Source organism: Brachionichthys hirsutus, chromosome 20 (genome assembly GCF_040956055.1).
Source record: "Brachionichthys hirsutus isolate HB-005 chromosome 20, CSIRO-AGI_Bhir_v1, whole genome shotgun sequence".
NCBI classification, from domain to species: domain Eukaryota; kingdom Metazoa; phylum Chordata; class Actinopteri; order Lophiiformes; family Brachionichthyidae; genus Brachionichthys; species Brachionichthys hirsutus.
In genome coordinates, this window is record NC_090916.1 from 6,760,648 (window position 1) to 6,772,854 (window position 12,207).

The 12,207-nt window shown below is 48.8% G+C and overlaps 1 protein-coding gene across 1 annotated transcript in view; it reads left to right on the forward strand.

The window, feature by feature from the left end:
* Positions 1-1,551: 1,551 nt before the first annotated feature.
* The window catches only part of enah (ENAH actin regulator), a 35,307-nt gene continuing 24,651 nt past the window's right edge, over positions 1,552-12,207 (forward strand). Inside the window, exons 1-3 of the mRNA XM_068754175.1 lie at positions 1,552-1,947; positions 8,154-8,319; positions 9,581-9,758. Coding sequence (XP_068610276.1) covers positions 1,856-1,947; positions 8,154-8,319; positions 9,581-9,758 — 436 coding nt within the window. The 5' untranslated portion in view covers positions 1,552-1,855. The remainder of the gene's footprint in view (positions 1,948-8,153; positions 8,320-9,580; positions 9,759-12,207) is intronic.

Genomic DNA, 12,207 nt, shown 5'->3' on the forward strand with positions numbered 1-12,207 from the left:
TTGTTCTGACCTCAAGAGTTCGGAGCAGCCTTCCCTCACAGCCCTGCTCGTGTGTACACGCGTGTGATTGTGTCATAACTGCCCTCAATGCTTTAGCGTATTGTGTGTGTGTGTGTGTGTGGGAGGGGGGGGGGGGGGGGGGTGCACTGCTTTGTTGTGGCTGATTTCATGCCTGTTGAACAGAAGTCTGATGGGAAAGCAGAGGAGAAAAAGCCCTTTATTTCCTACATTGGTTGTAATTACACCAACCCTTGCAGCCCCTTTGGGTGAATTACACGTTTAATCCAGATGCTGAAAAATGAGACGTGTTCCGTGCGTTCATGGTTCGTCAGCGAAAGGCTGCAGAGGAATAGTCTAAATCCAAAACGAAGCATGGCAAGCACGTTGTTCACGCTTGAATTTGCCTCATGGATCATATGCATGGTGTGGGTTAGGAAGTGGCTGTCTAATATTAATGATCTGATTAAATGCGTGCGTCCAGCGTTGTCACGGATTTAGATCTAGTGATGCAAATACGTTCACCAAAAATAATCTGGCTTATTGCATTCAATCACTTTTTGTTTATAGTCGGATGGTTCAATTGATATTGGTCATACTTGCTCAGTAAAGCCCGTCACTTGCTGGACTGATGACATATGAGGCTAAATTATGTCTTTAGAAGGTCATCTGATTGGCCGATGAGCGTTGTCAGAATTTTAAGAGAACCAATCGAAAGCGGCTCTTTAATTTGGATCTTTATCAATTTGATACAAACTCCAGTTTAAATGTGTAACACTTTACAATTACATTTCATTTGTCGCGTAACTAATTACTTTCCAAGAATGATTTAGTCGCGAAAACATGGATCTTCTGCTCGATGCGCTCCGTTCATCCATGACTGTAATCTAAATACTTTGGCTTGGTGTGCACTGTAAAAAAAAAAAGTCAAATGAATATGAGCATATTGGAGTCGGCCTTTAGTTCACCAGGAGTTCCGTCGTGCAGTAAAAAGGAGAACCCCTCCTGTTGGACCTGCATGTTCGTCAGATCCCAATCCTCGTTCCAGTGCCACCAAACGTCCCTAATTCTGGCTCCTCGTTCTTTCTAACTCTCTCCAGCATATTTATTCTGGAGCGAGCGAGGGATTGAGCGGGTTGAGTGGGGCGTATGGCGAGTTAGAAATGGAGAAGAGCGTGAGCGCGTGGAGAATCGCAGAGATAAAAGCAGAGTGGAGCTGTGAGGGAGGGAGCCACGGGCAGATCAAGTGAAGGGGGTGGGGGTGGGGGGGGGGGTATAGGAGATGGATATAGCAGAGGGAGCCGGGAGAAACGAAGAGGGAGTGACGGAAACCAAGAGAAGATTCACTTGAACCCTCCTGAGCGGAGCCGAGTCGGTGGTTCCCCCCCCCAACGGCTTGCCTGACGTCCTCCGCCGGCGGCGCCCGGGATCAGGAGCCTGTTGCCTGGATACCCCTGCTCAGAAACCGGGACTGAGCCGAGTGTGGATCGCTCGGCGGCTGCCATGGGAGAATCGCAGCTGGCCGACTCTCTGCGCGGCGGCGTCCGCTCCCTGGCTGACTCGCACGTATGAAGGGAGGAATCGCCCGGATACAGGAGCTTTGAGGAGAGGAGGTGGGACGCAGGGCGTGGGTGGGGTGACCGGCACCCTGCATCTGATGATGATGATGATGAAGACAGCTGATCGGTAGGGAGGGGAGAGAAACCAGAGATCGACTGGCTTACCGCGTGAAGGAGTGGAAGTCGGGATAGTCCCAGAGACAGGAGAGCCCGGGGAGAGGAAGGCTGGTAGGGGGGAGGAGAGGAGAGGAGAGGAGAGGAGTGAGGCTGGGGTTGGGAGAAGGCTGTGTGGGGGAGACATGCAGGTCCGGTCTCCTGGTCCCCAGTCCAAAGTCTCTGGCTTCATCCTCAGCCAAAGATGTGTGCTGTCCTCCAAAATGGAAATCCACCGGTACGTACCTGCTGCCATTCAACTGGCCTCTTCTTCCTCTTCTTCTTCTTCTTCTTCTTCTTCTTCTTCTGCGTTTTAAACCGCTGATTGTTGGGCGAGTGCTTCATATCTTCACGATGAGTGTTTGTGTTGAACGAGTTGTTGAAACGCTGATTTTGATTTGCGTGCAGCTTTTCTTTCTTTGCCCACTTCACACGCTCGTACGATCTTCTAGGGACCTTCTTCTTCTTCACAGCTTTGATATCGTCGGATCCTTGTGGAGGATTCTTGCAGCCAACGACGAAGATTTCTACACTTCTTACATCCTCGTGTTGCTCGAGTTGTTGTTCTAGTTCTAACTGTGTTTTACGGGTCTGTCAAACCTGGTAGCAGGTTGGGGGCTGAGGTTGGATCCTCGCTTCTTCTAAGGGTTCGGGCTGCGTTGGTTGCCCGTTTCATGAATGGAAGACGTGCTTGCTCGACCCTCCTCGTGTTTAACGCTCGTCTCCCCGAGGGCTTGTTTCGGTGAACGCTGGATCGCCGCCACCCGCGCCTCTTTCTCTCCACTTAACAACGTTAAGCGAGAAGACGCTGCTTAACTATTGATGCTGGTTGTTCAACTGTCAGAAAGCATCGACTCAGAATCTCCCTTTGGATTGTTTTTTGCGATCCGTCTGGAACCCCTTCCCGAAAGGTCAGCGCTGCCTCCGCCATGGTTCTCTCCAGAGGGTGATCCCGGCGATGCTGGTTGCCACGGAGATGTAAAAAGGGTGGGGGGGGTCACCGGAGGGCAGGGGCGGGCCGGGCCTGTGGATCGTCTTCAGTCGGCTAATGGGTTCTGTGAGGGAGCTGCTCGGAGACTAAATGAATCCTTAAACAAGGCTGGTGCTTTAATGGTAATAAAGTTTCACACTGTTATTACCAGGTGGTAATAACACTGTAATAGTGTTAAACGATGAGGGATTTCACTCCCAGCGCTACGCCGTGGCTGCTGTGAAGCCCTCTGAGATATGAATGACTGACGTTAACTCCTCATCGAGATCCGTGACCTTTGCTCACAGAATCGGAGCTGAGAATCCTTTCTCTATTTGCTGAAAGTCAGAAGGCGTGGAACCTGGAGAAGGCCGTGTGTGTCTGCCCCCCCCCCCCCCCCCCCCAGCCTCCCTCTGTCCGTGGGCTGAGTGGGGTTCTATATATATCCACTCGCAGCGACGGCTGCTTTGTCACACCTCAGGTGGTTTTTACTGCTATCATGTCACATCACTGGCCTTCTCCTCTCCTCTCTCTCCAACCATCTGGTTGAACGGATGACTCATGTTTATGAGGGCAGGGTATTTTCTCAACGCTCCACCATATCATACTGTGTGTGTGTGTGTGTTTGTGAGCAAATTAGACAGTCGGTAAGCTCCTTGCAGATCGTTACAGATCCACACATCTGTAGGGCTGCTCTTCTCTTTCCCTCCTTTCAGCAGTGAGCAAACTCCGCCCTTGTGTTGCTGTTGCCAGGGACGACGGTACCGTTTGCAGGTTCCTATAGAGTGGCCGATCAAGGAGTCTGCTGATTTTATTGATTACTGTAAGCTTGCGTTTGATCCGTGGGTCAAAAGGAGTAGCTTTCGCGTTGGGCTCGTACTTTTCGCACTCGTACGTTTTTTCGTGTCATGAAGGACGATCCGAACGCGTTTAAAACCCTCTGACGGTCCCCTGACTTCGCCGAGAACTCCACTGTCTTCGTCGACATCGGAAATACCTGCAGGCGACGGTTCAACGGGGACTTTCTCTTGTCTGCGGGGGCCTCAGCTCTTCCTGCCTGCTCCTGATCGCTTCCATATGCGCTGGAAGCTCTCGACATTCTCCACACCATAAGTGATTGCCGATTAACGTAGGAGAAAGGCAAAGACGACGCACTGAGGAGATGGAAAGGGGCAGATGAGAGGGGGAACTATTCGGAAAGGGTGGCGGGAAGACGGGTCAGCGATGCAGAAGGTTGGAGGTTAAGAAGGGAAGAAGGTACTAGCTGGATAGGAAGACACGGCTGCAAGATGGGGAGAAGCGGTGATGTGGTTGAGATGCTCTCCAGACGCTCCCTCCATCCGTTTGAGGCCCGTTGTGCCCCCCCCCCCCCGCCCTCAGTCCCAGCACAGATCTGATTCCTCCCTCCCTCCCTCACAGAGAGGACTCCCCTGCTGGATTCCACACCCAAAAAAAACATTTTTATTATTCCCCTCGCATGTTTTGTTCAGCTTCACATGGTTTATAATCCCCCCCCCCACAGCTTGGGAAGAGCTGACTCTGGGCTTTCAGAGAGGAGCGCCAGTTTACTGTTGGATTTCAAGCCAAACGGCACAGAATGAGTCGGTTTTAGAAAAAGAGATGGAGAAAGAAGCAGTCAGGGGGGGAAAGAAATGCCTCGACAAAGAGGCAGCGACTAATGAATCTGCTGTAATCGCAGCCTGAGAGTCTTAATTCTTGGTGCTTGGTGCTAAAAGGCAAATGTGGGGCAGTTGTTCCATAATAGGGAGCGACTGATTGAACAAGCGAGCAGCTGAGAGGTTTGCAGGGCCGGCGAGGAGAGACGCTGGTCGGGAGCGCTGATTGGTCCAAAGATTTGGCCGAGATTATCTTTAGCATTATGCGGCGTTTCCCGGTCCAGTCTTCCACCTTCCAGTGTGTTCAATCTGAGCTTCCGATTAATGTTCAAAACCCCAACCCCTTATCCGCCAATAAGAGAAGCAGCCCAAAACAGCCCATGCTGTTGCCAAGCAACACTTAACATTTTAGCTTTTATGCAACTGTCGATACTAACCAGTTCTCTGTTGACCATTTCCTCATCCACAGATGCTCTCGTGTCTTCTGGCTGTAAAAATGGCCGCCGCCGGCGTCCTCCGTTGTTCGCTTTAACACGGCTGCTTCCCCAGAGATCACATGAGGTGAAGCTCATTGGAATTCTGTAATTCCCTGTCATTTTTTTGGCGTAAAGATGCGGCCGTTGAATAATTCTTTTTTTTTTTTGGCCCGACTTTCGGAGTTAAATGAGGAAATGCTTCCTGTATGAGATTGCAGTTACCCCTTTTTTGGTTTGTTGCTATTTTTAGACATGTTGGTTGGTTAGTTATGTAACTCTTGACTACGGGCATAGAAATAAGTCACCGTCTCCACCCCATGGTGCTGATACGGTGACCGGCCGATTCAACTTTCAGGAACGAAGAGACAGCGGCGGTCCCTACGTGACCATCTGACAGAAGATGTAAGCATCCCTCTGCTCCCCCCCCCCCCCCGCTCTTCCCGCCTCTTCCTCCTTTTTGAGCTCCACTGCTGTGTTGCCTTCTGCCCACCCACGCCCTATCCTGGCAGGACGTGACATCATGGCGGCGAAGCCCCCTGGAGCTGTTCTGTTCCTCTTTGAAGTCGGAGCCGTTTTTTTACTCGGAGCCTCATTAACATTAATGAGGGAGATGGAAATATTCTCATCACATATCCCATTCTGCAGTTCTATTCTCATTGGATCTGTGTGTGTGTGTGTGTGTGGGACCCTTTAACACGCCAGCGATGTCCATGTCTAACGGGGGCTGGAGGCAGACGGGTCTTGAAACAGGATTCCTGCGGCGTCTCTGTGAGACTAAAATAAACCCGATTTTTCCGTGTTTGACTTCACGGATTCTAGCGTGAAACACGGCCCAGTCGTTTGACATCTTTATTAAGTTGCAGCTGTTGTCGGAGTCAGGATGTTTGGGGGGGGGGACATGGGGGAATCCCAATGTTAGGGCTGCAGAATATATCCCTTCGGCGATGACATCATCATGTGTGCGTGGGACAATGTTCTCATCACAGGACACATGATGCCAAGTAAGACAAATTCCAAAACCTTACTAGTGCTGCACTGTGCTGATAGGCAGAAAGGTTTGATGTAGTTAGACATGGAAGAGGACGGCGGCTGACATGTTTCAGTGTGAGGTTTAACAAGGAGACGAGAGGGTCACCACGACTGGGTTGTGCTTAGCAAGCAGAAAAACACAGTAAATTGGGAGCGCGTCTGACGTCGTATCCCTAAAGTAGCTGCAAAGACAAAGAGGCAGAGCGCCGGCGCCTAATTTCGAGTAATCTCAATGAGGAATGTTAATGATGCAGCCATTAGTGTAAATGAGTTCATTGTCTATTTGAGAGGAAATAACGCCTGCTTCGTCCTGTGTGGAATACAGACGTGTCTGAGACCATTTCTCTGCACGTCTCGTGTTGTTCTTTTACTCGCCACATTTTATTTTCCTTCAAACATTCTGGATTCTTCCAGCTCCTGGCTTGCAGCGGTCATAAAGTAGCCAAGGTTCGGCCTCTCTGCAGGAAGAGGCTGTGGTCTTCGCATTGGTCCTGAACTTGCATTTTTTTTTTCCACGCTATGAGGAACACACATTTCATCCGACTGAATCGAGTCACCACAATCAGCATCACAGGCAATCATTATTTTTTATTACTCTGATGTGATTGTTTAAAATCTCTGACTTGATTGGCCGAGCGTGATCAAGAGAGCCTCTCGGCTCCAAACGAGAGTTTACAGGAAGCTCTGGCTGGTGAAATCACACACAAACGGCTCGTAAAATGATTTTATTATTATTTATTTTTAAGTTCTTTGTATTAAAGCCTCGCAGACATCAGCATCTGTGAGGCCAGTAGGAATTCAAAGACGGGAACAGATTAACACATTTAAAGCTCGAGGAGCTCACTGCCTCGGGTCAAGAGGTAATCCCACACACGCTGGACCTCGAGTACGCAGAACCGGTTTGGAAACAATTCTTTAAAGTAATAATACCACAGTTACCACGATGAGACCAACCTCAGGACGAGAAGTCACGTTTCTGCAGCTTCGAATCTTTGAACCCAACTTGAATGATAAACTAATACATACATATTGAACGTTTATATTAAAGATGTCTCTTGTTAGAAACATGGATGTTGGAAACATGGAGTTTTCAACGCCACTCGGCTTCTGTTTCCATAATGAAGACCATTAGTGGAAACGAGTTTGTAAAAGGAGGTGTGTGTGTGTGTGTGTGTGTGTGTGTGTGTGTGTGTGTGCTGGTCTTTGTGCTGTCGAGAGCCGAAGCTCAGCGTACCCCCAGGAGATAAATGTTTTAGAGCTTTATCAAAAGAATATAGACAAAAAAATCTTCAAACCTGTCAAGAGAAAGTGACTTGTGTGTGTGTGTGTGTGTGTGTGTGGGTGTGTGGGTGGTGATGACTACTTTCTTTTAAGCACAAGCACAATACTCATAGGAGATTAATGCTTCAGTAACTCCAAACGGAGTCAGCCTTTCAACAGAGCAGTCTCAAACCGAGAGTAGCTTCAGCCGTAGCTGTTCAGACAAAAAAAAAAACCTGAAGGTGTGTCTCTATGCTTCTTAATCTTTCCCATCCCTAACTTTTACCGTGTCGTATTAGCAGCTGGAGCCATGCCTGCGAATCATTTTGTCTTCCCGCAGTTTATCGAGCACAGGATGCTAAGCAATAATGAGAAGTATGAGGGCAAAGGAGGACAAGCGGCATTTTTGCACCGTGTGAACCACAACCAGACATGAAATATCGGCTGACATGCTGAAGTTGTGTTTCCTTCTGTTTAGTAATTCTGCTCCTTATCGCCCGACCTAATGGAAACAGGGCGACTACTTCATGTGGGCTGCTTCCCTTTAATAACCCCTGGGGGGGGGGCTGCCTCGTCCAGCTATCGGTTCCAAAGCCTGGACATTTGGGAAGGCTGAAGTTTCCCTGAGACCGATACGGAGTCCAAGACGACCGCCCATGCGGCAGATCTCATTATTTTTGTGCTTCAGGGCTGAAATCCTCTAAAGTTAAAGTCGAGTGAACGCCCTCATTGTGCTCCATTGCTAGTAATAGCATTCTGCAGACGGTAGAAAAGACTGGAGGCCATGTTGTAGCGTCGGTTTTGAGCCGGTCTTACCCAACATATCCCACTTCTGTCATTTAAACCAGAATGTTTTCAGTGTGAGGACAAAACTGGTGGACTGGTTGATTTATGGGGAGTTGTGTAGAGATGATGATGCTGCGAGCCCCGTTTAATAGCGAGCCTTGATTAGAGCACGAAGAAGAGCTCACTAATTAGAGGAACAAATCAAGTGGTGGGACGGTTTCATGAAAAGTATTTAAAAACCCTGTTTGCTTGGGAACCAATGTCTCAGTTCTGAAGACTTTGTCTCCTGTCTTCTGTGTCCCCGCAGTGAACAGAGTATCTGCCAGGCGCGAGCCGCCGTCATGGTGTACGACGACGCCAACAAGAAGTGGGTCCCGGCGGGCGGCTCCACCGGCTTCAGCAGAGTCCACATCTACCACCACACGGGCAACAACGCCTTCCGCGTGGTGGGGCGCAAGATCCAAGACCATCAGGTCAGCAGATGAGACGAGGACGGGACGGTTTCCCACTCCGAATCCGTTAGTAGTTTGGTTTTCCAACATGTCGAGTCCCACACGGTTTGTCCATCTGAATCATAAAGGACTGTTAGAGCAGACAGAAAGATGGCGAAGTGGACCATTACCCAAATATGGTGAACTGCTCAGCTTTAAGTAGCCAAACACATGACTTCATCACCTCAGAATCCAGTGGCGTTCATGCATGCGCACGCTAACTAGCTAGGAAACATCACAGTTGACAATGCGGGCTCCGTATAGCTTTTTAAAGCTAACGTGGAAGCCATCAGCAGGCGTAAGGGACGGACCCTCGTTTCCTCTGTTTGTTTTCCACTGCCGTATTCAATAATTCAATAATTGTCTGAAGTCACAGCGGCTCAATTCCATCTCAGCATCTACAGACGGCTTGTTTTTTTATTTCCTGGTCCACCGACGATAAAGGAACCCCCCCCCCCCGTCAGTCAGATAAGCGTCCGAATAATCACAAAGGTAATGCTAGATTATTTAAATCAACTAGCGCGAGGCGTTTGCTTTTCAGTACGTTTCAGACTTTAGCGCAGACGTGCCGTTTATTGGCCGAGGCGGTGTTTTGCTCTAAGAATAAAATACGACCTTTTCAGTGGCGTGTAGTTCCTCGCCTTCTCTGGTGGTGTTGATGAAATTTAAAGCGAACCGGGGAACCTGCGAGATAAGCCGCCGCCTGCAGGTCTCTGCTTCTGTATCTTATTAGTTCTGACATTGGGACACATTAAACCCGATAACATTATCTTTTGTAATTCCAATAAACAGATGAACGCTATATATGTGTGTGTGTGTGTGTCTGGAGCTAAGCTGTAGGTGCCTTTCTCATTCTGAGCGTGGAGGTGGCCGAAGCGAGAGGACGGATCTGCTGGAGGCGTAGCCGTCTGCCTGGCTGTTTGCCCGGGACGTTAAATCTCCTGACGTTAGCATGGGAGGCTAAAGCCCAGATCATAAAGTCTGTTTACTCGCAGCTATGAATGACATTTCACCACATAATGACTTCGGGGTCCTCATGCTGTCGCTCTGTATTTATTGATTGAAGGGCGGCGGTTACGGTGTGAATTGCTTTAGCATTATCATTGTGATTTTTTTTTCCCTCCACTAAGGAGAGTTTTATGTTTTGGATAACAGAAAAATGACTTTTCATTGTGAATAATAATAATAATAAAAAAATAATTTCAGCGAGTCTTCTTTCCCCTTCCTCGTTGGAAATATCCAGGTGGTGATAAACTGTGCCATTCCCAAGGGGCTGAAGTACAACCAGGCCACGCAGACCTTCCACCAGTGGCGAGACGCCCGGCAGGTCTACGGCCTCAACTTTGGCAGCAAGGAGGACGCCAACGTATTCGCCAGTGCCATGATGCACGCCCTGGAGGTGCTCAACTCCCAGGACGCAGGTAGTCTGCTGCTCACTGTTCACAAGTCTACCGGCTTTGTGATGTCATAACTGTTCTTAATTTCATAAACCGGCCCTCTGACAAATACTACATTACAATAAATACACATCTAACACTGTAAAATATACATTTTTAGTCAGTAAATAAAAAGGGGGGCGGGGGGGGGCAATAACAATCGGTATGTTTAACGGACAGCGATGGTGAGCCTTCAAAAAAGTGCAGAGTCTCTTTGAAGTAAATCATTTGGGAGACAAGTTCCTGATTTTGTGACCTTGGGGAGGAACATCCCCGAGTCTTCCTCTGAGCATCGTCGTTACATGATTGATTATTGATTATGGCTGAGCCTGATGTTCACCCACACCGTTTATCAGTTGCTCTTGTAATTGACCTCAGAGCCCAGCATAAATTGGAAAGCCGCTTGGCAAGAGGCCACTAGTTCTTGAAGAAAGACACACACACACACACACACACACACACACAACCCATTTTATTGGTAACAAAGATATATTGCAGGCTGTAATCTCAGTGGTACACCATGACCTTGCTTTTCCGAATCATGCAGCTCCGCCCTCTGGCCGTGGATCTACGTCTGGGGCGAGGGGGGGGGGGGGGGGGGAGCATTGTTACTCAGAGCAGCTCGGTGTGTGTTGGTTCCAGTAAATGTGCTCTGACTCCCAAAGTGAAGACTGATCTTCATCCTCCTCTCCTCTTCTCATGTTCTAATCTCATACACTAATGAACCTGATAGTAATGCACCTCATTGTTTGTGAGGCCGCAAGACAAGGTGGAGTATCAGAGAGACAGAAAAGGGGGTGAGGAAACTGTCCTCGGGGGATGGGTGAGGGCACTCAGGGATCTGTGCTGGGATCTGGCCTTTTTAGACATTCAATGCAAATACTTGTGGGAGTCGTGCTCTGTGCCACTTTTTCCAGTAATGAGTTTCCTTACAGCTAAACCATCTTTTCTGTAAGTAAAATCTATTTTTTGAGGCCAGACACTTTCCACAATGAATCAGCCTCACAAAGCTCACGCGCTAGTGTTTACCAAAGTAAGTTACTTCTCCTAAAAAGGCTAAACGCAGAGCAGGGCGGGAGGGCCGGGGTCACACGCCCCCCGACCCTCTGTTGGTTCTGGTAGGGGAGGAGAGGTAAAGAGCAGCAACGCAGTAAAAAACCATCAGAGACGAGGAGGATGTTGTGTGTAAAGGTGGCGGATGCTTCTCTGACCCTGTTAAAGGGAACCGAACGGGACGGGACGGTCGGCTCTGACCTTGGTAAACGCTTCAACCTGAGACACCACAGCTTGTTGAATTCGGGGTCGGAAAGCAAGGCGGCGGCGGTTTGACCTGTCTGGTTGTTTTGGCAGTGTGTGAAGAAAGAAACCTGCAGAGGGGGGTGTGGGGGGGGGGTCTAAGATCATCCATCCCATTCCATTTTCCAACCGCTTATTCCGTCATCTGGAGCCAATCCCAGCAGTCGATGGGCGAGAGGCGGGGTACACCCTGGACAAGCCGCCAGTCCATCGCAGGGCAACACAGAGACAGACAATCAGCCACACACCTATTCTAAGATCATCATCTTAGAGTTTGCTTCTATTTTAATCATTTAGTTTCATCGCAGCAAACTGAAGTGCGAGTCAGAGAACCTTTTGGCGTCGTCCTCGGCCGGCGGGAGTTTGTTCAGAGACATTTGGATCCACAGAGAACCTGCTTCAAAAATGAAGCTTCAACTAGTTCAGAAATGATCATCTGAAAATAAGAAAATATTCGTATTTGATTCAAATTACTGCACTGATTCTCCAAAACTCTGTATTTCTGAATTAAAATCTAGATATTAAAGTTTGCAGTGGCTCGTGTTCCGATCCTTTTGGACTTTGACAGTGACGGGAAAGATTCATCACTTTATCACTGGTGGTGAACGAGAACACGGGCGTGTGAAAACGCGCTTCGGCGTGTCGTATCGGGAACCCTTCTGTGATGTCACGCGGCCAGTTCACTGGCACACACACACCCCTCCAAGAAGGTGATCAAAGGGGATACAGATGTGATCAATCAGGGGTTTAAATTCACATATTTAATGTTAAACAATGATCACAAAGCAGCAGGAACTCCTCCAGTAGTAGACCTGCCGAGTCTCGAGTAGAAATGTTGAGTCGTTTTAATGTAGAAACATCATTTAAGACAATCCATGGAGGGGCCACATCTGGAACACCAGATCATATTTCGTGTAAACGTTTACGTGAGTACATGGACTAAATATTCCTCGGCTGTGTGTAGAGCCGGTGTTTAATCAGGGCTGGATTGTCCGTGCGCCTTTTAGCAGATGAGCAGAGCCTGTTCGTCTGGACAGCCAGACTCGCACTTGGCAGGAGATTGTCTCCGTGGAGACACGTGAAGAGTTGCTAACTGGGCATCATCGTTTATTTTCGGCCTTTTTTGCGGTTGCACCAC